General features: G+C 33.4%; 2 protein-coding genes across 2 annotated transcripts; one reads left to right on the top strand and one right to left on the bottom strand.

The window, feature by feature from the left end:
* Window positions 1–7,975: 7,975 nt before the first annotated feature.
* LOC107015702 (VQ motif-containing protein 9) lies at window positions 7,976–10,265 on the top strand. Its single transcript, XM_015216057.2, has 2 exons — window positions 7,976–9,431; window positions 9,806–10,265. The coding sequence occupies exon 1, from the start codon at window positions 8,434–8,436 to the stop codon at window positions 9,400–9,402; it is 969 nt and encodes a 322-aa protein (XP_015071543.1). The 5' UTR covers window positions 7,976–8,433; the 3' UTR covers window positions 9,403–9,431; window positions 9,806–10,265.
* A 1,956-nt stretch (window positions 10,266–12,221) lies between these two features.
* Window positions 12,222–14,341, bottom strand: LOC107017964 (14-3-3-like protein C). Its single transcript, XM_015218281.2, has 4 exons — window positions 13,678–14,341; window positions 12,990–13,112; window positions 12,732–12,848; window positions 12,222–12,642 (listed from the first exon to the last, which is right to left on the bottom strand). Exons 1-4 carry the CDS (start codon window positions 14,161–14,163, stop codon window positions 12,589–12,591), a joined length of 780 nt encoding a protein of 259 aa, XP_015073767.1. The 5' UTR covers window positions 14,164–14,341; the 3' UTR covers window positions 12,222–12,588.
* Window positions 14,342–24,375: the final 10,034 nt, after the last annotated feature.

Genomic DNA, 24,375 nt, shown 5'->3' with positions numbered 1-24,375 from the left:
ACATTTTGTCTAACCATTGGATGGGGTGTATAAAATCTAGGAAAAATTAGCTACATAGTCATAATATATATAATAATATATTTAGTCAAAATAATAACATTTTATAATATTTATTTAAAACATTATAATGATATATTTTTAAAAATATTTTGTATTCATATTTTATTATTTTTGGGATTTCCTTTTATTAATTAAAAGAATTCATAATTGGACCAAACTCTAACCAATAACAAATTTAAAATAAAAAAACAAATACATATTTTCTCCTCATTTTGCACGTTTCTCCCTTTTAGGTTATTCTCTAAAAAAATTTCCCACCTTTCAAGTTCCCAGATTTTCTTCATTTTTTAAACAAAAGTTATTCAAAATTTGATTCTTTAACAAAATCTATGCATTAATTCAAAGATATTCCTGGTTGATAAATAATCATTTATATATATTATTTCATCAAATTTCGAATCTAATGAAGGTAATTTCGATTAGGTTTTTAATTTCTTTTGATATGTTTTCAATGTCATCGTTTATATTTTGCATTGTTCATATTACGAATTTTTCGTCATTATTTTCGATTTTTATGCAAGTTTGTTTATATTTTCAGTCAACTTTTTTGGAGATTTTTACTCCAAAAATGTTGGATCAAGAAAAGAGATCTAAGTTTCTTCATAATTCTATAAGTACAAGATAGCAATGTCAGTGTAAAGAAGTATTAATAAATAATTAAAGAATTGGGTGCAGAAGAATTCGAAAAACATGACGATCGAAGACCAAGGTGAAGAACAATTTCCTATTAGTTTGTTTTGTATATAATTTATTTTAGAATTTTGTATTATTTCTCAATTGTATTTAAACCATTTTGTATGCTTTTAATATTTGTATTCATTCAAAATCTCATTTTGCATAGTCCATGAATCTGTATTTTTTTCTTAATTTGTATTCATCGTAAAGGTATACGAACTAGTTATGTATTTTATTTGTGAGTTAATGCCTCAAAAGATCACTCAACTTTGAAAAAATATTTAGCAAAATTATTTAACTTTGTATCAATAAAATCACTCAAATTAAAATTTCGTATCAATTAAATCATTTCAACTAAATTTATAATTAAAACATTTTCTTAGGTCATGTTCATTATTAAATAATAATAAAAAAATGTCTCAAAACTAACACTTCATTATAATTAATTCAAATAAGTAACCAAAAAGAATAATAATTAATCTAAATGAATTTATTTATGTAAAGAATTCCTATTATCTACGTAAATAACTACTGTAATTTGTTATGATTTTTTAGATATTATTTAGAAGGAAAAATTAGGAGTAGTTAAATTACTAAAAAATATTCAATCAATGTGCGGACTTTCTGTAATGATCTGCAACAGTAGTTAAACTACTGTAATTTGTTGGATGGATTTCTTGTAATAATAGTTTGTAACAGTAAGTTGGATTATGACTGATTTTAAGTTTTGAAATGAAAAGGGCAAGTGCTTAATTTGCATTTTAAAGTGAAATTAGCATGAGATAAAAAATAATTTTGTCATGTCAAATTTACATTAATAATAAATCTAGTTGGATGATTTTATTGATATAAAAATCTAAGTTGAGTGATTTTATTGATACAAAACAAAATTTAGGGACTTTATTAAATAATTTTTGAAAGTTAAATGACCTTTTGAGAAATTAACTCTTAATTTATAAGAAGAATAATTTTCTATTAGTTTGTTTTGTTTTTTATAAAAAAAATTTCTTCAGAAATATGTATCATTTCTCAATTCGTATTCAAATTAGTATGCTATTAATATTTGTATTTATTCAAAATCTCACATCGCATAATTTATGAATCTTGTATTTGTTCCTATTTATATTCACCTCAAAGGCATACCAACTAGTTATGTATTTTATTTAAGAGAATAATTACAACTAATATTCAGTTATTGTTTTTCAGTTTTATTTTCACTTTTCCATCATATTTTTTTTTATTATATATCATTATACAAAATACAATATAAAAACTAAAATGAATATAAATACAAATAATATACCTATTGGAATGAATACGAATTCGGAAAGGAAACAAAATTTTGAACAGAAAAATAAATACACAATGAAAAAATTACATGAATACAAATATTTTCTTAAATAATTACAAATTCATTTGACATACCTATTGTGTTGAATACAAACTAATAAAGAAATACAAATTTCATTATACAAAATAAAACATGAAAACTCGAATAAATACAAATAAAAATGACATTAATACTGGAATGAATATGATTTAAGAAAGAATACAAAATTCTGGTAAATAAATTTAATACAATGTGGAAAAAGTATTCCAAATAACTTATAAAACTATAGGTGTTCAAATTTGTAAATTTTTAAAAAAATCAAATTTAATAGATAAAACTATAATGCATTATCATAAAATTTCATAACAGTAACTAGTTTTGAAAGACCAGGACAAATAATGGCCTTAGAAAAAAAGAAAGAGACCACCTATTTTAGGTCTCATAATCTTTTGTAAGGAAAGTAATGAAAATTTTGACCAACATAATCTTATTTGAAGTATCCCTTTAATTTTCTATAATTTGTTATTTCTTAATTATATTATGTTAAGTTAAATAAAGAAAAAGATACATAAATCAATCCATAACAAACTAAAATATTGTCATTTTTAATAAATATGGAAAGTATTGCTAAGGGATCCTATTAAATGTTAAAATATTATTGTTTTGAAAAAAATTCTAAAATCTAACCGAAAATCGAATAAAGTTGTAAATCAAGTCAAATCGAAAAAAAAAAAGATTAGTGATTTGATTTAACTTGGTTTGGTATTGAAAAAAAATCCGAGTATATTTGGATTGGGTTGGTTTTAATTAAAAATGACCAACCCGATATCAAACCAACCCGACGTTATATACGTAATTTTAAAATTTTATTTTATGCATAAAAATATTTACTTTGATATAATTTTAAAATATTCCTTATACTATTTCATAGTTTTTATATTTTAATATATTATTTCAATTTCAAAACTTAGAATTCAGAATGGTCCAATAAAGATTATAGTTCGTAAATGTTGATAATTATAATAAAACTCAAAATCAAAATCAAATCAATACTAATGCAAGAAGAAAATCAATTTAACACTAAGAATGTCAATAATATTGAATATTTGTTCTTTAGTTTTACATTGGTTTATACAATTAAAATGCATAATCTAATTTTAATTTTTCTTAAATATTTAGTAATGTAACTTATACTTATTGAATTTATTTTAGCATGATTTAGTACTTTTTAATTATGATCATTTTTTCATTATGACTTTACAATATTTATTTTATATAATGGTTTCATTATTAAGAACATTGTTTTGTCACTAGTACTCATCTCGTATTTTTTTTATGAAATATCTTAGATAATTGTATTTTGGTTGGACTAAAAAAAATATTTGGAGTACAAGTTAATTATATGTTTGTATGCAAACTTTAACGAAAAAAATTAAAAATCTGAAAAAAAATCAAGGTTTATTAGTGTGGTTTGATTTATAAATTTAAAAATTCGACATAATGATTTGGTTTGATATTTGAAAAATCTGAACCAACTCGAGGTTGGAAAACCCAAAAAAATCCGAATTTTCTTAGTTTGATTTGATTTTTAAATTAAAATTTTTTATACAAATAATTTTGTTTGACACTTGAAAAACTCAAACTAATCCAATCATGTACACCTCAAAAATTTTCAATGTTATTAACAATTGAATTTGCAATGTTGAGATCTAAGAAATTTCAAACTTATAAAAGAAATTGAAGTGTTAATCATTCATAATTTTTTATGAAAAGATCATTAAAACAATTTTACTCCTTGAATAGTAATAGAAACATATATTGGCTGATTGAGTATAATAAGTGTGGTTCAAGAATTTATAGAAGTATAGTTATCGTCTTCTTTAGTGAGTGTCAACATTTTGTTTTCTGCGTTTTTGATGCACTTCACTTGATCCAGATCACGTATCTTTCTCTATCAAGTCTTGACAGCCATGTACAACTTCTTTTCTATGCATTTATCATTAGTTCAACATACAAATATTGAATACAGAGATAATTTAAAACTTTTTAACTATACTAAAATAAAGAACAAATATATTTATGAAGAAATTTTAAATAAATAACTAAAAATGTAATAAATGAAAAAGTAAATATTGCATTTTCTTCTTATAAAAATGAAAATATTATCTTAAGCACTTTCATATTGGTTAATTTCTTTGGGCTTTTTTCTTTATAATTTTCATTTTTCAATTGGTGGGGGTGGATATGTATTATATATGCAAAAAGGAAAATAAGCTTATAAAGTTGCTTGCCACATCCTTGAGGAAACATTGGTGAATTCTTTATTGAAATTGACGGCACCTTTTTTTTTTTTATCTCAAAGCTAAAAGAGTTTTGAATATTTTGTTACATCTTAGAGTCTTATCTTATGGTCCATCGACAATGACTTAGCAACACGTTTGAATCTTTTTTTTTCATTCGTATTCGATATCCGTATTTAAGTTTAATTGATTTATATTTGTGTTTTATGTCTTGTTTGCGCAAAAACGCTCCTTAACGAAGATTTTCCGATACTTAAGGTTCGAGTTCTAAACCTATAATTAAAAGAATAACATCTTATTCATTACACCATATTCTTTGATGATTCGTTAAAAATAGTGATACATAGTTCCTTGGAATTAAACTTTTTATCATTGTTTCATTTAAGGAAATGTTACCTTTTTTTTTCCGTCACATAGATATTGTCCTTATATTGAAATAGTAGTGTAAGTTAGGACTTAGGAGTTGTTCAAAGAAAGTCAATCAATCATACCAAAGTACATAACTAACAAAGCAGTGTTAAACCAGAAAAAAGACCTACTTATTATTTGATTTGATTTAATTTGGAGTTGAAAGAAAGACCATCATAATTGATTTGGTTTAATTTTAACTAAAAACGTCCAAAAAAAATTAAACCAATAACCAACATTATGTATACCATTTTTAATTAATATATTGTAATTAGTGAGTATTTCTTAAAACTTTTCGTAATTGTGATATACTAATTATTTCACTTCGTATGATTTCTAATTAATTTGTTAAAAAAGAATCATGGATCGTGATCTAATATTTATAAATTGGAAGGGAAATAAAATGAGAATCATATTTACTATTTAATTATTCCGTAAATGAAAAACTGGCAAAAATTACACTTCATCGTTATAGATTTCAAAAGAAATATCAAGGACACAATTTCAAAGGCAATACTCCAAGATAATAAGAAAAAAAATGTGCTAGCTCTTTTAAATTCCCACCATCATATAATATTCGTCACCCTATAAAAGTTGTGTGCTTGTAAAGTCATAAATAATCTACGAAACAATTTTTTTTATATATTATATTAAACGATTACAGAATCCGAGTTTACATTGATTTATATTCACGAAGATCTTGATAGGTTGATTAATCATAAGTTTCAAATTTAATCCTCATAAGTCAAAATGAAAATGCAGGTGAATTCGAACTTATTTAGGATGTCAATATTCACTATTTGAGAAAGCAAATAAAGAAACTGATTAATATTTAACTTGTAATAAAATGGTATTTGTGTTTGAGGGAAAAAAGAAGAAGGTAGGGTCACATAATTATTAGTTTATTACTACTAGTACTATACTTTCTATTATTGAATTTTGACTGCTTGTTTAATTAATTTTCTATGTTGAGACAAATATTTAAGCGAATATTATAGTTTTTTTTAATTTTTTGGTTATTTAACATTTTCTAATTGAATAATTACAATTTGCACCAAAAAACATATTATATTTTTTATTTAAAAATGTATTTTTTGAAAAAATTAATTCAACATATAAGACGATCAAACACTGAAAATCATTATCACAGTAATATTTTTTTAAAATACACTCTACATTGTACTAAACACTAAATTGACATATCTTGGAAATTCATCTAGTGATGTGCCTCTTAAAAGATTGTTAACATATAATTTGATTAATAAACAAGATTTATTTTTGCTCAATATAACAGATGTAGGATGGAAAAAACTTATCCGCATCGGGTAAACATCAAACTAATTTAATTTTCATTATTATGTGATTTAATGAAGTAAAATATATGTTGATTAATTAAAATTAAGTAAAATAAACTATAAATTAAAACACATGACATGCATATGTTGAATTTGTATAAACACACTGGTGTGAACAAATTTTAATAATGTGGGATTAATTTTGACATGAAACACCATACCTTTATGCTTTATTGCTGTTTCCATGATATTTTGAAAATAGTCCAACATAATTCGGTCAAAATTAAATTTGACTCAGTCAAAGATTACCTTAATGTAGAAATAATTAATCTAATCGAATTAGGATAGATAATTAGAGTCATTGGGGTTGTAACCTTTGGTAAATTAACCAATGCAAATGAAAGTACTCTTAATTAGTCTGCGCAGTAATTACATGTCTTGGAAACAAATTTACTCGCAAGGGTCATTATTACAACTATTATTCGTTCCGTCCCATTTTCACGATCATTTTAATTTAAAAAAATATTCACAAATTAAAAATTCAAGATTAAAACATAACAGAAAGAAATATGCACAATATTTAAGAAGATAAATCGATCTACTTTTATTACGTAGGAATATGTTAGTAAACTATATTTTGTATTTTTTTTAAGTAGACATTAGAAAACTTAAACGATAGTTACAATATTCTCTATATCCAATAATATTTGTAAATTATTGAGTTTTCATACTTTTAAAAAGCTATAAATTAAAATGCAATTTTTTTATAATAATAAATAGAATTTTTTTGAAAAATGTAAAAAAAATACTATAAAAAAAATTAAGAATTAAATATAAAACTATTAGTCAATTTTATAAAATAAACCAATATCATTGGACAAAGGGGTTCATAGAGCAAGAATAAAATTAATTTCTAACGGTTAATCTAAAAATAATGGAAAACCATTTATTGCCTCGCAATTAAGTAAAGTATTAACTTTATTTTGCTCTTTAAAGCCCAACCAAATTGTACATAAAACAATAATATCGAACGAGAAAAAGAAGACCGTTTAAGAATTGGTTGCACTTAATTTCAATTGATTTAAGTTATATACACAGTGGAAATTATTTTTTCTACGCTAGTCATACTGTAATTTAATGAGTTATTTATTATTTCAAGGTCCTTTTTTATATATAAAAAAACGATTTAAAGTAAATTGACTGCAGTTTCTTTATAAAACTAATCTCCCCTATGATGTCTATTAGTCTATTAAGATAAACAAAGAAAGTTGGTTTGAAGATAATTAGATGTCCAGTTCAAATCGAATATAATGGCATATATCATGTCACTAGAATTTTTGGAAGATATTAACTTTATAATATGAGATATATATGTCTTCATCCAAACCGTCCATAAAAAATGCACCAACATTTGGTACCTACTTAATACTTGTATATAATTAAAATTAATAATTACCAACGACAATTGTAACGCAATAATTAAAATAAATAAATTATTTTTTGTGTAATTATGCAATAATTAACGATTTAAGATGTCCGTACAGTATCTATAAAAGACTATATTTTTTACAATCTTTGCTTGTTTGTCAATTGTCATATTAAAATTGTAGGGGACACTCCACAAATAATCCAGTCCAGAAAAATAATTACAACAATACAAAATTGATTTGCATCAGACAAAACGTTCAAGCTTTTAGGTAGTTATAGATAGACATTATTCAAATTTAATTTTAATTTGAGAGTGTAAAATTTAAACATTTTAATCTGATTTTAACGGACAATTAAATTATATAATTACACATGATTTTTAACGTCTAAAAAATACTTTCACGTTAAAAATGAGTTGAGATGTCTAGACGTATAGTGGACGGAGTTGAGAAGTAGCGAAGAAGACAAAAGTAAAACGTAATCAGTCACATAGAGCCATTCTTATCTTAGAAAAAAACTGATATCACACGCATCTTTTCATCATCATCATCTTCTTCTTGCTCTATGCAACACCCAAATCTACAGTGTATCATCCTCCCCCACAAGGCTCCATTTTCTCCTCTTTAATTAAAGCTCTTTCATTTACAAAGCTCCCCTTCTCTTCTTTTAAGCTAAAATCCCCATTTCCCAAAAGTTAAAGCAAAACAAATCTCCCCTCTTAGTTCCATCTTTTTCTTCTTTTCATTCACTTTCTTTACTTACTGTATCAAGTTTGAATCTTCATTACTACTACTTTTTTGGTAATATAAAATAAAGGGAATATAGTATAATTTAAATTTGTTGCTCTTGTTTTTAGTGAAGAAAATAGATACTCTGTTTTTTATATATTCTAGAGAGAGAAAGAGTGGTTTGGGAAGCTCTGCTGCTCTATTGTTTAATGGATAAAAGCTGTAATTCTTCTGGTGAGGGTGATTCTACTGCTACTTCAGCAAGTAGTAGTAGCAGTAGTAATAGAGATATGTATTTGAAGCACCTAAACAAAATCTCTCATAAGATCTCCAAACCCATTAGAAAACCTGCTTATTTTGAAAACCAGAATCCTCCACAGGCGCAGACCCAACACGCTCCACCGCCTATTCCTCCGCCTCCGCCTCCACCAGCTGGGCCGCAAAATTTGCAGCCTCAGCCGCAGCAACAGCCACCGGTGTATAATATTAACAAGAGTGATTTCAGGGATGTTGTTCAGAAGCTTACCGGTTCCCCTGCTCATGAAAGGATTTCGACTCCTCCGCCTATACAACAACCCAAGGCTGCAAGTTCACGGTTGCAGAGGATCCGTCCTCCGCCACTTGCTCAGATTAGCAACCGCCCACCTCCGTTTGTGAATGTTTCTAATAACGCCGTTGCTGGTGGTGGTGGTGGGTTTGTTGGCGGTCAACGGCCTGTTCAGGCACAGCCGTTATCTCCTCTCCCACCGTTTCCGGCGGTGCATGCGTCGGCGGAATCGCCGATCTCCGCTTACATGAGGTTTCTACAGAGCTCAATTGGTTCTGCTTCGACTGATTCCGATAGCAAGCGATTCTCTACTGGGCTATCACCACTAGCTCCGCGGTGGAACAACTTTGGTGCGCCGCAGCAGCAACCACCATTTCCGCCTCCTCAGACGCTTCCGCTGCCGCATCAACAGAACATTCCTCCGCCACCAACAAACTCCTCCTTTGTTTTACCACCGTTTCCAGCTTTTCCCTCATCGCCACTGCCATTTGGGTGTTTGCCGTCACCAAGGTCGCCGTACGGCTTGCTGTCTCCCGGTCTTCTGCTTTCACCGTCCCGTCAACTAGGGTTTCAGCAGCTCCCTTTGTCGCCGACACTTCCAGTGGCAAGCCCCAAGTGGAAGGGTATTTGAGGAATTTCATAGAAACATAAAAAAAAAAAGTAAGTCTTTTAGTAGTTTTTCAATTTTTTTTTGTTTTTGTTTTTTATAATAGGAATATAGTTTATAATTTGTACATGTACATTTTGGGGGAATCATTGGATTATATTGAAAAGAGTAGAGTCTTTTATGCCCAAATATGATGTAGCTAGCTATTAAATAGCTAATTAGGGGTTTGATTTTTGTACATGAATGTTAAAAGGACAATGAAGAGAAGATATTTTTTGTTTGTTCATCCAGCTCTTCTTATCATCTTCCTTGAGAAAATAATAAAATACTGTATTCTTTGTGATCAACTTAGCTCGATCTTTAAGTTGCATTAATTTAGAATGGAATATAATGTTGATGTCTTGTGTTCGTCTTCACTCTATCAAAGACATTCTTTCCCAGTGACATCGTGGTATTCAAGCAGCTCGTGCTAATCAGGACTTTATCAAATGTATCTCTTTCCATTGCCAAAGTGTATGCAAATACTTGTTTATCCAAGTCTACAATACGGAGACACCTAAAGTTGAGATGATTTTTTCGCTTAGATATCTCAATTAAGGCGAGGAGAGCAGGGGAGTGGTTAGCGAACTCATTCACGTAAAGATTATCTCTGGTTGGTTTCTGAGTTGTGTTTATTGGTTCCATGCTACTCTCCCTTCCAGCCTTCTTCTTGCGGATTGTGAAGTGTAATGGTGTATTCATTTTAAAATGTCTGTTGTAGTATATGAACGTTGTTTAATTGTAAAGATAAAGTTGAAGTAGGAGAGTGACGTGGAGAGATTGAGTAATTCTTTTGGTTGATGATTTCATTATGAAAAGAGCAGAATATGTGGACCTGTGTGTTTCTAGTTTCTGATCTATTAATTTTGAACCTCCTTTTGACTGGTTGGTTTCAAAATCCTTCCTTTATGAGTAATGTTTTAGTGTGTGTGGTCATTGTAGTGGCCAGTGGGGCTATGACTTATGACTCCCATGAGCCAATGTGAATCAATTATCTGGTTTAAGAAGAGCAACCGCATCCAAACGCCAGCTTCTTTAAGGAACAAGCTATACTGAGATGAGTTTAAATGGAGCGAATGAGAATATTACATATGCTTAATTTTATTAGTTTGAGATAGAGATATAGTTGTTGTTGGACCGCACTTCTTTTTTCTAGCATTTCGCTATAGATTTTGAAATAAAAATTACTGTTACCGATACAAAATTATTGGCTATTACTTATAATCAATTACGAAGATTCACGGAAGCAATGCGCCAAAAACTGAAGAATTCATTTGGTTATAGATATTGAAAGCAATTCTTAAGTTCATGATTCGAGGTTGATTGGGTAGGAGTCCGATATTAAAATGGACAATTTTTGAACCCTAAACATCAAAAGGTATACAATATACTCTCTTGAAAATACATATCAAATCGGACAGTGAATAATAATACTATTTTATAACACTGTCATCAGTGGCGTAGCCACATATTGTGAAGGGTGACTGGACATCCTCTGTCGGAAAAATAATTGCATATATACGAGTAAAATGATATAAGAAATGATTAAACAATCTATTTTGGACATTCTTAAAATAACAAGTTTTTATTTTGAATATTTTTAACATTACAAGTTACTGACCGTCATCCTCATTAACTTCAAATTTATTTAAAATAATATTACAAATTTTAAAAATGTTCATCCATAAATAGGTGAATTATATTTCTTTTTATTTCTCACCATCCTTATTTGCACGGTAATCGTCATCTGACACTTGATGATCATTAGTTAAATTGTCTCCATCCGACTCGTAGCAGCTGCCTATTAGAATGTTTTGTGTACAAAATGTCTGCTTTTTAACTCTCATTGTGACATAAATCTATTTCCAATTCATTTATTGATAATATACTACTACTTTTTTCAATTAATGATTTGTTTGTTGTTGTATATGAGTACATGTGTATATTTTATGGCACCAAAAACAGTAACAGAGAAAATGATCCGTTCCTAACTCAGGAGTTGGGACTAATATAATTCTGCATGTAAGATAAAACTTAATCATATGACATGTACTCTATAGGCCCTGTTTTGATTGATTAAAAACTCTTCTTCTTCGAAAACATGTTCGGTCTAAATATATTATGAAGTTTGTTTCATATTATTCACTCCTACTATTCACAAAAATTCGAAAACAGCCTCCAATTTATGGTTATGGCCAAACAACTCAAATAGCCATAAAATTTACAAAATAATGTTGTCACTTTGAAAACATTTTTTTTTTCAGTACTCACAATTTCATGACCAAACGCCGCCCCTATGTGTGCTCACATGGGTGTAAGCTATTATACAGGAGGGCTTATTTTATTAAGAGAAATGGTCAATATGCCTTCTGAAGTACGTGAAATTATCTCAGATGTGTCCCTATCCCCAAGCCTCAAATGGAGCTCAAACAATCAACAACTTCACCAACAAATTAATTATCCACCTCTACCAAAACTTCATCACACAACTCAAATAATTGTTGCTTTTTTGGCCAAAAAAAGGAGGGGAGGAGGGAAGAGAACCATAATGGAAGCCTATCCTTATTGTGGTCCAATGCATTTCCACAGCAATTTGAAGAATCCCTTAAATTATACAGTTGAAATTTCTATGGACTATGTGCCTAGTTGTTAAAGACAAATCAAGGTCAACTATGACAATATGACATTTCACCTAACCACGACTTAACCAATGATTCTTGGGAATTCTCTTGATATATTTGAATTAACAGTGAGAAGCTCGAATGAAGTTGATTTTACAGCAAACTACTTGTTAAAAAGGATGATAAGACAAAAATAAAGCTTTATTATTTCCAAAAACAGATTGTTGCGTTTCACTTCTGTTGTATTTGATATGTGAAGTACACAATAACAATTCAAAAGCTTTAGTTACACCACTAAGAGAACCTCTTAATGGAAAACATCAAGATGGAAACCACATTGAAAAAAAAGAAACCTCTTTAACCTCAAGAACCACATTAAATTAAAGATGGAACTTTTAAAACATCAATATAAAAGTTGTTTGTTGCCAATAAGAAGAGAACCTCTTAATGGAAAATCATAATACTAGCAAGGAAATTATGATAATCAGCTTCTCCCAATAAAAACAACTAGGGGAGAAGTGAAAAGCAAATTAGAGGGTTTCAATTCCCCTCAATTTTTTTCTTCAGGTTTGGGATCTTCCTTGATTTCATCAGCACCATCATCCTGCAAACCAAAAGTAGATTAGAATTATGAATAACATTAACACCGCAAACACCCCTTGTCAAGAAAACAAACATGATCATGATTATTACCTGCATATCGGAGGTCCAGAGAGTGAGATTGTCGCGAAGAAGTTGCATGATCAAAGTGCTATCCTTGTAAGACTCCTCTCCCAATGTGTCCAACTCAGCAATTGCTTCATCAAAGGCCTGTTTCATAGGAAGAACATGGTATCAAAAGGAAGACACTTTTTTCTGCAGCTGAGATGCATATGAGAGAACAAAAGGTGTCGAGAAATCTAAGATAACCTGGAAGTTAAAAACATCTGATCGATATGGAGATTGCCTTACCTGTTTGGCAAGATTGCAAGCGCGGTCGGGAGAGTTCAAGATCTCATAATAAAACACAGAGAAGTTAAGAGCCAGTCCAAGTCGGATGGGATGTGTTGGGGCAAGTTCAGCAGATGCGATATCCTACAAGCATTGTAGAAAATGAGAAAAACTGAACATAAACAAAACAAGATTGTTCATACCATAACCAAGAAGTCATGGCTAATCATGCACAACTTTCATATAACTCTTATATATAAGAATGGCCTTCCAATTATATTGAAGGGATATAGCTACCAAGCGCCAGAAACATACATAAATTAATAACCAAGTCTACATAGACGAGAAAATCCATGACCACATATCCCAGATAACATCAATTAACATATACTGCGAGCAAAAAAATATTAAGAGCTGAAATGTTATAAATATCCACACAAGTACCCTGCAGTTGTGAATCAGCAAAAGGTCAACTAGTCATTACGGAGGAGCATTTCAATACATTATGTTGTTCCTTCGTTAATTAACCCCAAATATATTTTTTAAAAATATGATCTTGCAGGAAAAATATTATTATGGAAAAGTTTCATAAATAGAAGATCTGCTGAGAAATATACAAATTAGGAGGCTCAAATCTGCAGCATGCAGATCCATAAAATCTAATCAAATCGATAAAGAGATCAAACATTATCTCAATTAAGAAACAAACCTGAGCAGCTTTGTAGGCTGTGAGAGTACTCTCAGCGGCCTCCTTACGTTCAGCACCGGTCTTGAACTCAGCCAAATAGCGGTGGTAATCTCCTTTCATTTTCAGGTAAAAAACCTTGGAATCACCAGATGTTGCTGAAGGAATAAGCTTAGAATCAAGCAATTTGAGAATGCCATCACAGATCTTAGAGAGCTCATTCTCAATCTTAGATCTGTACTCGCGGATAGAGTTAACATGTTCCTCATTTCCTCTAGACTCTTCCTTTTGCTCGATCGATGAAATGATACGCCATGATGCCCTACGCGCTCCGATCACATTCTTATACGCGACGGAGAGAAGGTTTCTCTCCTCCACGGTTAGTTCTTCCGAGCCAAGGGAGTTGGAGACCTTCTCCATGAATTCCACCATCTCTTCATACCTCTCCGCCTGCTCCGCCAGCTTTGCCATGTACACGTTCTCCTCACGCGCCGTCGGTGCCACCGCCATGTTTAGATTTTTTTTCCTTCTGTGTGCTCGGAAATAATTATTTTGAGATCTGAATGAAATGAGAGAGTTTTTCGATTTTCTGAATTGAATTTAAAATTGAGAGAAAGAGGGCTTTTTTTGAATTGAGAGGAGTAGAGAGATTTTAGGATTTTGTTTTTTCTTTTATTTCTAGAGTGAATCTAGACCGTTGATTTTGCAAAGTGATTGACAGCAGGGATTTGAGCTGTATTTAAAGGCGTAAGTGGGGCTTATTTGGGCCCAGGTCAGTTGTTCTTGGGCCAAAATTGGGCTTACATTGATTATCACGTCTGGCCCATTGTTTTTACCACCATTTGTAACATTTAGCTTTTGTTGCTTTTATTTTTTAAAAACAAACAAAATTGTGTGTTGCTTTTAACTACACTTTGTCTATAAAATTTATTCATTTTTTTTTAAAAAAAAATTCACATTATTTAAAAATTCATGTTTGGTGATGAAATTCAATTTGAAATATATTAATGTAATTCTAGATATTACTACAAGAAATATAATCAAACATAACTCAACTTTAACATCGATTTCATAAATTTCAAATGAAGATATTTGAAATACGTGTATGGCCTTATAAGTGATAACCCGATGAAGTCCTTTGCAATTCTTAATTCTTATTCGTTTTTGTATGTTCCAAAAGTTATCCTAGAAATCTGATTCTAAAGTTTGAATTGAAAAAAAAAAAGGAAAAAAAAAGTAGTAGATACTACTACTAATAACTTTCTAGAACAGTATTAGTGAAGTTTGAGACGAAATTCTAATTTATTCAGCGGGAATATTGAGGGCATGGAACAAAACTTTTGTTTCTAAGTGGTCAAGTTTGCCTACCCTCAATATCATCAATATTTTCTAGATAAATATTTATTCATATTGAATATTTATATCATATTCATTTTCATGTGCCTCCAACTTTATTGGCTTAGAGCTATACTAAAAAAAAAACAAAGAGAATGAAGAAAGAGATGGGGAATGTTACTGTCCCTGAAACGTGCCTATTCGTGCATAAAATTATGTTGACCTAAATACATAAATATTTTTCAATTTGACGATCTGCACAAGTAAACACTTTAAGATAGTTCAAAAACCTCATTCAATATAAGAATTCATCTAATACACTATTATTTTAATATATTATATTATATAATATTAGTTAAGTTATAATCATATAGTAATAATATTAATATGGTGCACATAATGCACCCACGTAGTATATAGGAAATATAATTTTCATATTTTAATATTAGAAGGAGGAAAAAAGTGGAGTGGGGTCAAATGGTAAGGTCCCCGCCATTATAGGCGAATGTAGTGGGTGATGGGCATGGACGGTGCGAGTTTGTTCGGTCCACTACATGCCGTTTTTATATTTTTATGAATTCTAATATGTATTGATATTGGAATAAATTGTTTATCTTTTATTATTATTTTTGAAATATATATAATATGAATATGAGATATTTTAGGTATAGATTTAAAATTTTAAGTTTAAATTGTTTATCAATTTTTTTTGGGCAACTTTCACATATAGCAAACAAAAAATACATATTTGTATGCTATAGCAAACTTTGCATAATTGCGCTCCATAGCAAACATAAAACTGTATAATTTGCTATACATATACAATTGTATAATTCGCTGGCCTAAATTGTATAATTCGCTGGGCTATTTCGCTGCAATTGTATAATTTGTTTTGCATACAGTTGAATCGAATTAAAATGTATGTATATTGCATAATTATAAGTGTATAGCAAGAAGATATATGTTTTTCTCGCTTTATACAAAAACAGAAACACAATATATACAATTATGTTGTATAAAGCTAGAGAAAATTGTATTTCACTGCAATTGTATAATTCGCAATTGTATAATTCGTTGGCCTTTTTCTCTGCAATATTTGAAGTAAAATGTTTGTAAATTGTATAATTAAGTGTATAACACGAAGATATACATTTTTGCATGTGTATATACAATTTTCTCTCGCTTTATAAAAAACAGATTCAGAATTATACACTTCTGCGTATAAAGCGAGAGAGGCGAGCGAGATTTTTGGGAGAGAGACGCTGGCAAATTTTAGCTAATGTTTGCTATGGAGCACAATTAAATCAAACCCTAGCTATTCCATTTAATTTAGGTTATTAGTTTACTATTATATACAATTTTCCCATTTTTTTTATTATGTATCTAGAAGTCCAATCATACTTAATTGTCTAAATGAATTCAATCATTTTAGTAATTTTTGATACACTGCCAACCCTTTTAAAAAAGTAAAGAAAAAGTATAAAGCTATAAATAAAGTGTACTTCCTAATTTAATCATTAGACAAGATGCCTAGGAAAGAATGAGGCTTATTGCTTTTGAATGTACGACTCATATTGAGGATAGTCATATGAACTTAAATCAAGACTCTATGATCGGGACGAACCACATGTAAGCTAAGTGTTCATTTGAATCGTCTTCAATAAAAATTACGCAATATATATAAGAAAATTTTTCTATATTTATGTGAATAGATATATTTTGAACCCCTTCACTGACAAGGAAAATGAGATAGTCCAGCGGCAGATTCCCTTGCAACTATTTCGGACGTCCACAGTTTGAATCCCTTCCCTAACATTTGAACTTTTTACTTTTTTAGTTTTCCCTTTTTTACGTTTTTATATATATAAAACCTGCTAAAAGTGTGATTTTAAATTCAAAAGAATTTAAGGATCGCATTTCTTGAAAAAACAGTTATTAGCTTATTTACACGTTTATACTTTTATTTTTCAAACCCCCTAAACAAAAATTCTGGATCAACCAGTCATGTTCGACACAATACTAGTCGAGTAAGGCGAAACCTTACCTGCTTCTCACCCACGCTGTTGTGATATGGTCATGTTATTACCACTGTGCAAAATAATTGTATGCCTATCGTATTAGAGTATGTTCAAATGTTCATTGAAAAAAATTCGGAAGTAGCAAAGATAATAGACGCTTTATAGCTACTGTTTAGATAATTATGCTCAATAGGTAGTTATATTTGCTATGGAGGTTGCAACTTGTATATTTTGCTTGCTGGTTTGTATATTTCACTTGAAAATATATGAACATGATAAGTATATACAAATGGAGATTGCGATTTATACATTTTACTTTCACTGTTCGTTTGTATTTTTTGCTTACGATTATACAAACAAGGTAAGTATGCATTAATTATGTATTTATACATTATTTTCTCAAAGCTCCATTTGTATATTTCGCTTGTTAATAAACAAACAAAGGGAAATTTATTATGAAATTTTTATACCCCGTATATAAATAGCTAGGATAAACATATATAAATTATGGATTAATACGATCAGAGTCTGAATCATACAAATTCTGAATTTAAGCAATCAAGATATCGAATAAAAAAATTATGTGAAATTTTAGTTGAAGACTAAAAATAATCAAAACCATAATTATATTACATAATATACTTTAGATATTTGTCATTTCGCGTAATTTTTCCTCCTTCGTTTCCTAATTCAAGCTGTCCATTATAATGGGCCTCCTCCATTGTTTTTGGTGGTCTGACCCATGTTTTAGAGGGTCTCATTTAGGTCCTAAATAGTAGCTCATCCATTCCAATTATTATTGTCCACTCTACTTTTCAGTACATCTAACAAAAAATGTCATTTTTCATTTAAATAGTTCTTTAGTCTCCAACTTTCCACAAGAAAAAGTTGCGACTGTAATGAATTTACAGTAGCTTCATATGTGGTTAACAATTTTAGCATTCTTTTACGTGAATATACAATGATATCTATTGACATATATATCATGTATCATTTGTATGTCATGTATATTTCACTAGATGTACAGTAATTCATATGACATATAATTGACATTTGCACAAGATAAATATAATATATAATGACATACATATGGTATTTAATAATTTTACCACTAGATCACCACCCAAAAAAACCACAACCATCCATATAACTCACCTTATACAATTACTACTCAAACTATTTGTCACGACCCAATTTCTCGAGCCATGAAGGCACCTACTATAACCCATCAGTAGGTAAGCCAAACCACAACCCAGAACCACACATAATGGGTGTGAGGGTAGAAACTAAACAAGACTAAGAAAAATTACTATAACAACATAAGCAAACCAAAACATAAATGCAATAAAGGATCCCTCCCAGAACCTGGAAGTCACTAATACAGAGCTACCAACAAAACGAGTACAAGTCCCAACAGTGGACCACCGAAACTAGACTGTCTCGAAAAGTAAAAGACAAGTCTTTATATAAACAGATGGAGACTGAAATAGTACAAAACCCTGTGTGCTCACCCCTGTCTCCAGACCAGAAATTCTCCAAACTCGATCAACGCTGACTACTGGTGCTCGGACCTGCATCACGAAAATAGATGCAGAGTGTAGCATGAGTACCAAATAACAGGTACCCAGTAGGCATCATAGGCCGACTGAACTAGAAAAGTAAAGCACTATGAAAAGACGAAATCACAAAACTAGAGGTCAAGAACGGAAGGCTAAGTAACACAATAATGCACACGAGTGTATAAAGATCTAACTAAATTAATATAAATAAGCTAACTACACCTAACTGGACCCACCATAAGCCCAGAAGGTACACTCGTGCACAAGTTTAAATAAAAACCCGAACGGACCCCCATAAGTCCGACGCGTACACAAAATAACTATAACTTAAGGAGAATAGAACTCGAGGCCAAAGAACACCGAACCAAAAAGTAGAATCTGACGGTACGGAGGTCGGGCCTTGAACCGGACACTCACCAGAATTACACAAGTAGCCAATTGCAAAATATAAGTAACTGAGGCCGGACCTCTAACCGGATGCTCTACATACTTGAGGCCGGACCTCTAACCGGATGCTCTACATAAGTATGTGGATGGTCGAGGCCGGACCTTAAATCCGGATACCCGACAAAGATGTCGATATAGCATGCTGAAAGAGTCTTTATCTATCCATAATCATATAAACCCATGGAACACCATCCAGACTTAGCTAATCAATGTAAGACCTTACAGTCGAATAGAAACTCAACTTTGAATCACGGAGCGGAATTCATTGTCACTGACGTAACTCGAGAAGCCGTAACATCTAAGAAATAAGAGTAACTATCGCTAGAGCAAGCTCATCGTCTAGCTAAATACCAAACTATCAGACTCAAGTCTGCTACATCAGTCTACAAGGATTTAAGCCGGCCGAGCGACGTCGGGGCTAAACTAAGTCCTACCGACTTTGAATCATGCATTTCTAAGGAAAACCCTAGTCAAACCTAAACTAAGGCTCAACATACTTCTGACAACCAGTATTCAAACATACAAGTAATTCATATAGCAAAGAAGGTCAATATAAACATGCTCACAGTTACCCGATAATTCTCAGAACAAGGCCGAAAATATAATTTTTAACACCTATGCATGATCCAATAACTACCCAACCCAAATTCCAACTAATCAACATGCATTCACATGTTCGAGTTCAGTCTAAGAAGAGAAACCATAGCCTACCTGAACGCAGATCACGCGCGCTCCAAAATTCACTCCCCGGATCTTTTACTTTCTAAAAGGCCTCGAAACGTTGATACACTATCAGAAATAGAGTCACAACGTTATTACAGTCATTTAAACACTAAAATTGCAAGAAACGGAGACGGGTCAATTTCACGGTCAAAATGGAAAAAATGGGATCCGCGTTGAGAAATCCCGAATTAACCCCAAATAAAAGTCCTAAATAACTCTCGAAACTTGTATAGCAGAATGGAGCACAATTCAGGACTCAAGACGGTCCCAACATTAACATGCAACAAAAAAAACCCAAATCCTAAGCTAAAAATCAGCAACAATGGCAGCAGCTACTTACCAGATTTTACCAAAAATGAAGCTCCAACAGCCAAAACCAATCACACCACGACGATCCTCACGAAAAACCCCACAATATAGGCTCTTGAATCACTTGATTCGGACCTAAAATGGCCAAGAAATCACCTTCTGAAATTTCCCAAAACTTGTGCTCGAAAATGAGCTATGACAGCATTTAAAACCCAAAATTTACCTCAAATCGTGTCCCCAAATCAGATTCCAAGCTCACCAATGTGTTGCCCTCGAAAAATCTCACAACTTAGCCTTTTGAATCGCCCAATTCGGAGTTGTATCGCTCAAGATATCAAGTTCCAAAGTAAAACATAAAGCTGAAAGTTGGGGTTTTTATAGGGGCTGCACCAGATTCAGCTTTGCCTACTTTCTTTAAAGTCTCCGACGGGTGCTCGGAATCCGTTCGGAACCTGATAAAAATAAAATAGATATGCTACCCTACCAAAGTCGACATTCCGGACTCAAAGGCGCAGTCGAAATTTTCATCAGAGGTCATCTCGATAAAATGTGGGTCCCACTTCCATTGGCCATTTTAAGTCAAAAACCACAAAAGGGCTCGGAAAAATATCAAAAACCTCAAAACCCGAAAGAAGGGTCAAACTAGACCAAACTCGACATTCCGGAGCTAACCGCGCTGACGGAATTCTCATCCGAGCGCGTTTACTCAGAATGTTGACTAAAGTCAAACTTAGCCTTTAAACTTAAAGTTAAAACGCCTAATCCCACCAACTCACACTGAAAACTTTGGGAGTCATGTCGACAATGCTACTGGACTAAAATGACCCTTCCGGAACTGATGGAATCGTCAGAATTGGATTCTGATGTCATCTTCTTGAACTTTTGATCGAAAATGATCGTTCAAGGTTCATAAGCTTCAAAAATACTAAAGCTCACACAATAACAAAACGAATGACCAGGTGACCGATCTGTCAGTCCCAGCAAGTCATAAATGACTTAGAATCGCTGTAGGAACGCTCTAAACGATGTACAGAAGATAAAACACTAAAAATGACAATAAGGGTCATTACAATATCCACTACTAAAAAGAACTTTCGTCCGCGAAAGTAAGGTTCAAGAAGTACCTGAAGGCTCAAACAAGACGGGATACTGCTCTCGCATCTCCTGCTCGGTCTCCCAGGTAGCCTCCTCGACTGAACGATGCCTCCAACGGACCTTAACAATAGGAATGGCTCTCGAGCGCAATTTCCTCACATCTCTGGCTAGGATGGCAACTGGCTCTTCTACAAATGTCAAATGATCATCCAACTCAATTGCATCATACTGGAGCACATGGGACTCATCAGGAATATATCGGCGTAGCATCGAGACATGGAAAACTGGATGGATGGCTGAAAATGCTGGAGGTAGGGCCAACTCATAAGCAACCTCCCCAACTGTCCGAAGTATCTCAAAAGGCCCAATATACCTGGGGCTAAGCTTACCCCGTCTCCCAAATCTCATCACACCCTTCATGGGCGACACACGGAGAAATACCCGATCACCAACAGAGAATCTCAAAGGTCGACGCCTCCGATTCGCATAACTCTGGTGCCTACTCTGAGCTGTCCTGAGTCTATCCTGAATCACTCTCACCTGCTCCAAAGCCTCCTGAATCAAATCTGTACCTCGCGGCCTAGGCTCTGTAGACTCGAACCAGCCCACTGGAGTGCGACAACGCCTACCATACAAGGCCTCAAACGGGGCCATCTGAATGCTAGAATGGTAGCTGTTGTTATATGCAAATTCCGCCAAAGGCAAGAACTGGTCCCATTGACCACCAAACTCCAAAACACAAGCCCGTAGCATGTCCTCAAGGACCTGAATAGTGCGCTCTGACTGACCATCAGTCTGCGGGTGGAAAGCTGTGCTCAGGTCAACCCGGGTGCCCAACTCATCCTGAAAGGTCCTCCAAAAGCTAGACGTGAACTGAGAACCCCGATCTGATATAATAGAAACTGGCACCCCATGAAGTCGAACCACCTCCCGAATGTAGATACGAGCCAACCTCTCGGCACTAAATGAAGATTGAACGGGAAGGAAATGTGCTGACTTGGTCAATCGATCAACGATGACCCAAATACTATTAAATCCTCTAGAAGTCCTCGGTAGACCAGCCACAAAATCCATAGTAATGCGATCCCACTTCCACTCCGGAATGGGTAATCCCTGAAATTCCCCACCAGGCCTCAAATGCTCAGCCTTTACCTGCTGGCAGCACAAGCAACGAGAAACAAAGTCAGCAATATCTCGTCTCATGCCACTCCACCAGTAATGTTGTCTCAAATCACGATACATTTTCGCTGTACCCGGATGGATAGAATATCTAGACTCATGAGCCTCCGAAAGTATCAACTGTATCAAATCTCCAACTCTCGGGACACAAATGCGACCAGCGAATCTCAACACTCCATCAGGATCTAAGGTAGCCTGATCACCATTACCCGCTAACACTCGATCTCTAAGGGACCCCAGGGCCTTATCCTCAAATTGACAACCACGGATCCTATCATACAAAGAAGACTGAACTCCCATATAAGCCAAGACGCGTCTAGAATCTGATATATCTAATCGAACCATGCTATTGGCTAAAAACTGAATGTCCAAAGCCAAGGGTCTTTCACCTGCAGATAAGAAGGCTAAACTACCCATACTCACCGCCTTTCGGCTCAAGGCGTCTGCTACCACGTTCGCCTTGCCCGGATGATAGAGAATGGAGAGATCATAATCCTTCAGGAGCTCAATCCAACGACGCTGCCTCGAATTAAGGTCCCTCTGGCTCATGATGTACTGAAGACTCTTGTGGTCAGTATAGATCTCACATCGAACTCCATACAAGTAGTGCCTCCAAATCTTAAGCGCGAAAACTACCGCTGCCAACTCCAAGTCATGGGTGGGGTAGTTGCGCTCATGGACCTTAAGCTGCCTCGACGCATACGCAATAACCCGGCCCTGCTGCATCAATACACAACCCACACCAACACCAGACGCATCACAATAAATCGTGAAACCCTCGCCCTCAATCGGAAGAGTCAATATAGGAGCGCTAGTAAGCAACTCCTTGAGCTTCAGGAAGCTCATCTCACACTCCTCCGACCACACAAAGGGAATATCCTGGCGAGTCAACCGAGTCAAAGGAGCTGCAATAGTAGAAAAGCCCTCAACAAAACGCCTGTAGTAACTCGCTAACCCGACAAAGCTACGAACCTCAGTAACAGAAGTGGGTCTGTCCCAATCACGAATAGCTTCAATCTTCGTCGGATCTACCCTAATACCCTCCTTGGACACCACGTGCCCCAAGAATGCTACAGATGCAAGCCAAAACTCGCACTTTGAGAACTTGGCATAAAGCTGCTGATCTCTCAAAGTCTGGAGCACTATCCTCAAATGCTGCTCATGCTCACTCCGGCTCCGCGAGTATACCAATATGTCATCAATGAAGATGATAACAAATGAATCAAGGTATGGCCTGAACACACGTGTCATCAAGTCCATAAAGGCGGCTGGGGCATTAGTCAACCCAAAAGACATCACAAGGAACTCATAATGGCCGTAACGAGTCCTAAATGCAGTCTTAGGGATGTCTGCTGCTCTAATCCTCAGCTGATGGTACCCGGACCTCAAATCAATCTTAGAAAATACGACGGCACCCTGAAGCTGATCAAACAAATCATCTATACGAGGCATAGGGTAACGGTTCTTCACCGTCACCTTGTTCAGCTGCCTGTAGTCAATGCACATCCTCAAAGTCCCATCCTTCTTTTTCACAAACAGAACAGGAGCACCCCAAGGCGACACACTCGGACGAATGAACCCCTTTTCTAAGAGGTCCTCTAACTGAACACTGAGCTCTCTGAGCTCTGCAGGAGCCATCCGATAAGGCGGAATAGAAATAGGACGAGTGCCAGGCTCCAAATCTATTGCAAAATCAATGTCACGCTCTGGGGGTAGGCCAGGTAGATCTGTAGGGAACACATCTGCATACTCTCTAACCACAGGAACTGAGTCAACTGAAGGCCCCTCCCTACTCACATCTCTGATGTGGGCCAAATACGCTAAACACCCAGAAGCAACCAATCGCCTAGCTCGAATAAAAGAGATTATCCCCGTCGGTGTGTGACTATAAGTAGCCTGCCACAATACCGGGGGAACACCAGGCATGGATAAGGTAACAGTCTTGGCATAGCAATCCAAGACCACATGATATGGGGATAACCAGTCCATGCCCAAAATCACATCAAAATCAATCATATCTAGCATAATAAGATCAGCTCTAGTATCATAACCCTGGA

This window comes from Solanum pennellii, chromosome 4, assembly GCF_001406875.1.
Source record: "Solanum pennellii chromosome 4, SPENNV200".
Taxonomy (NCBI): Eukaryota; Viridiplantae; Streptophyta; class Magnoliopsida; order Solanales; family Solanaceae; genus Solanum; species Solanum pennellii.
Note: the sequence above shows the minus strand (reverse complement) of the source record. Positions and strands in the feature narration are given on the sequence as shown.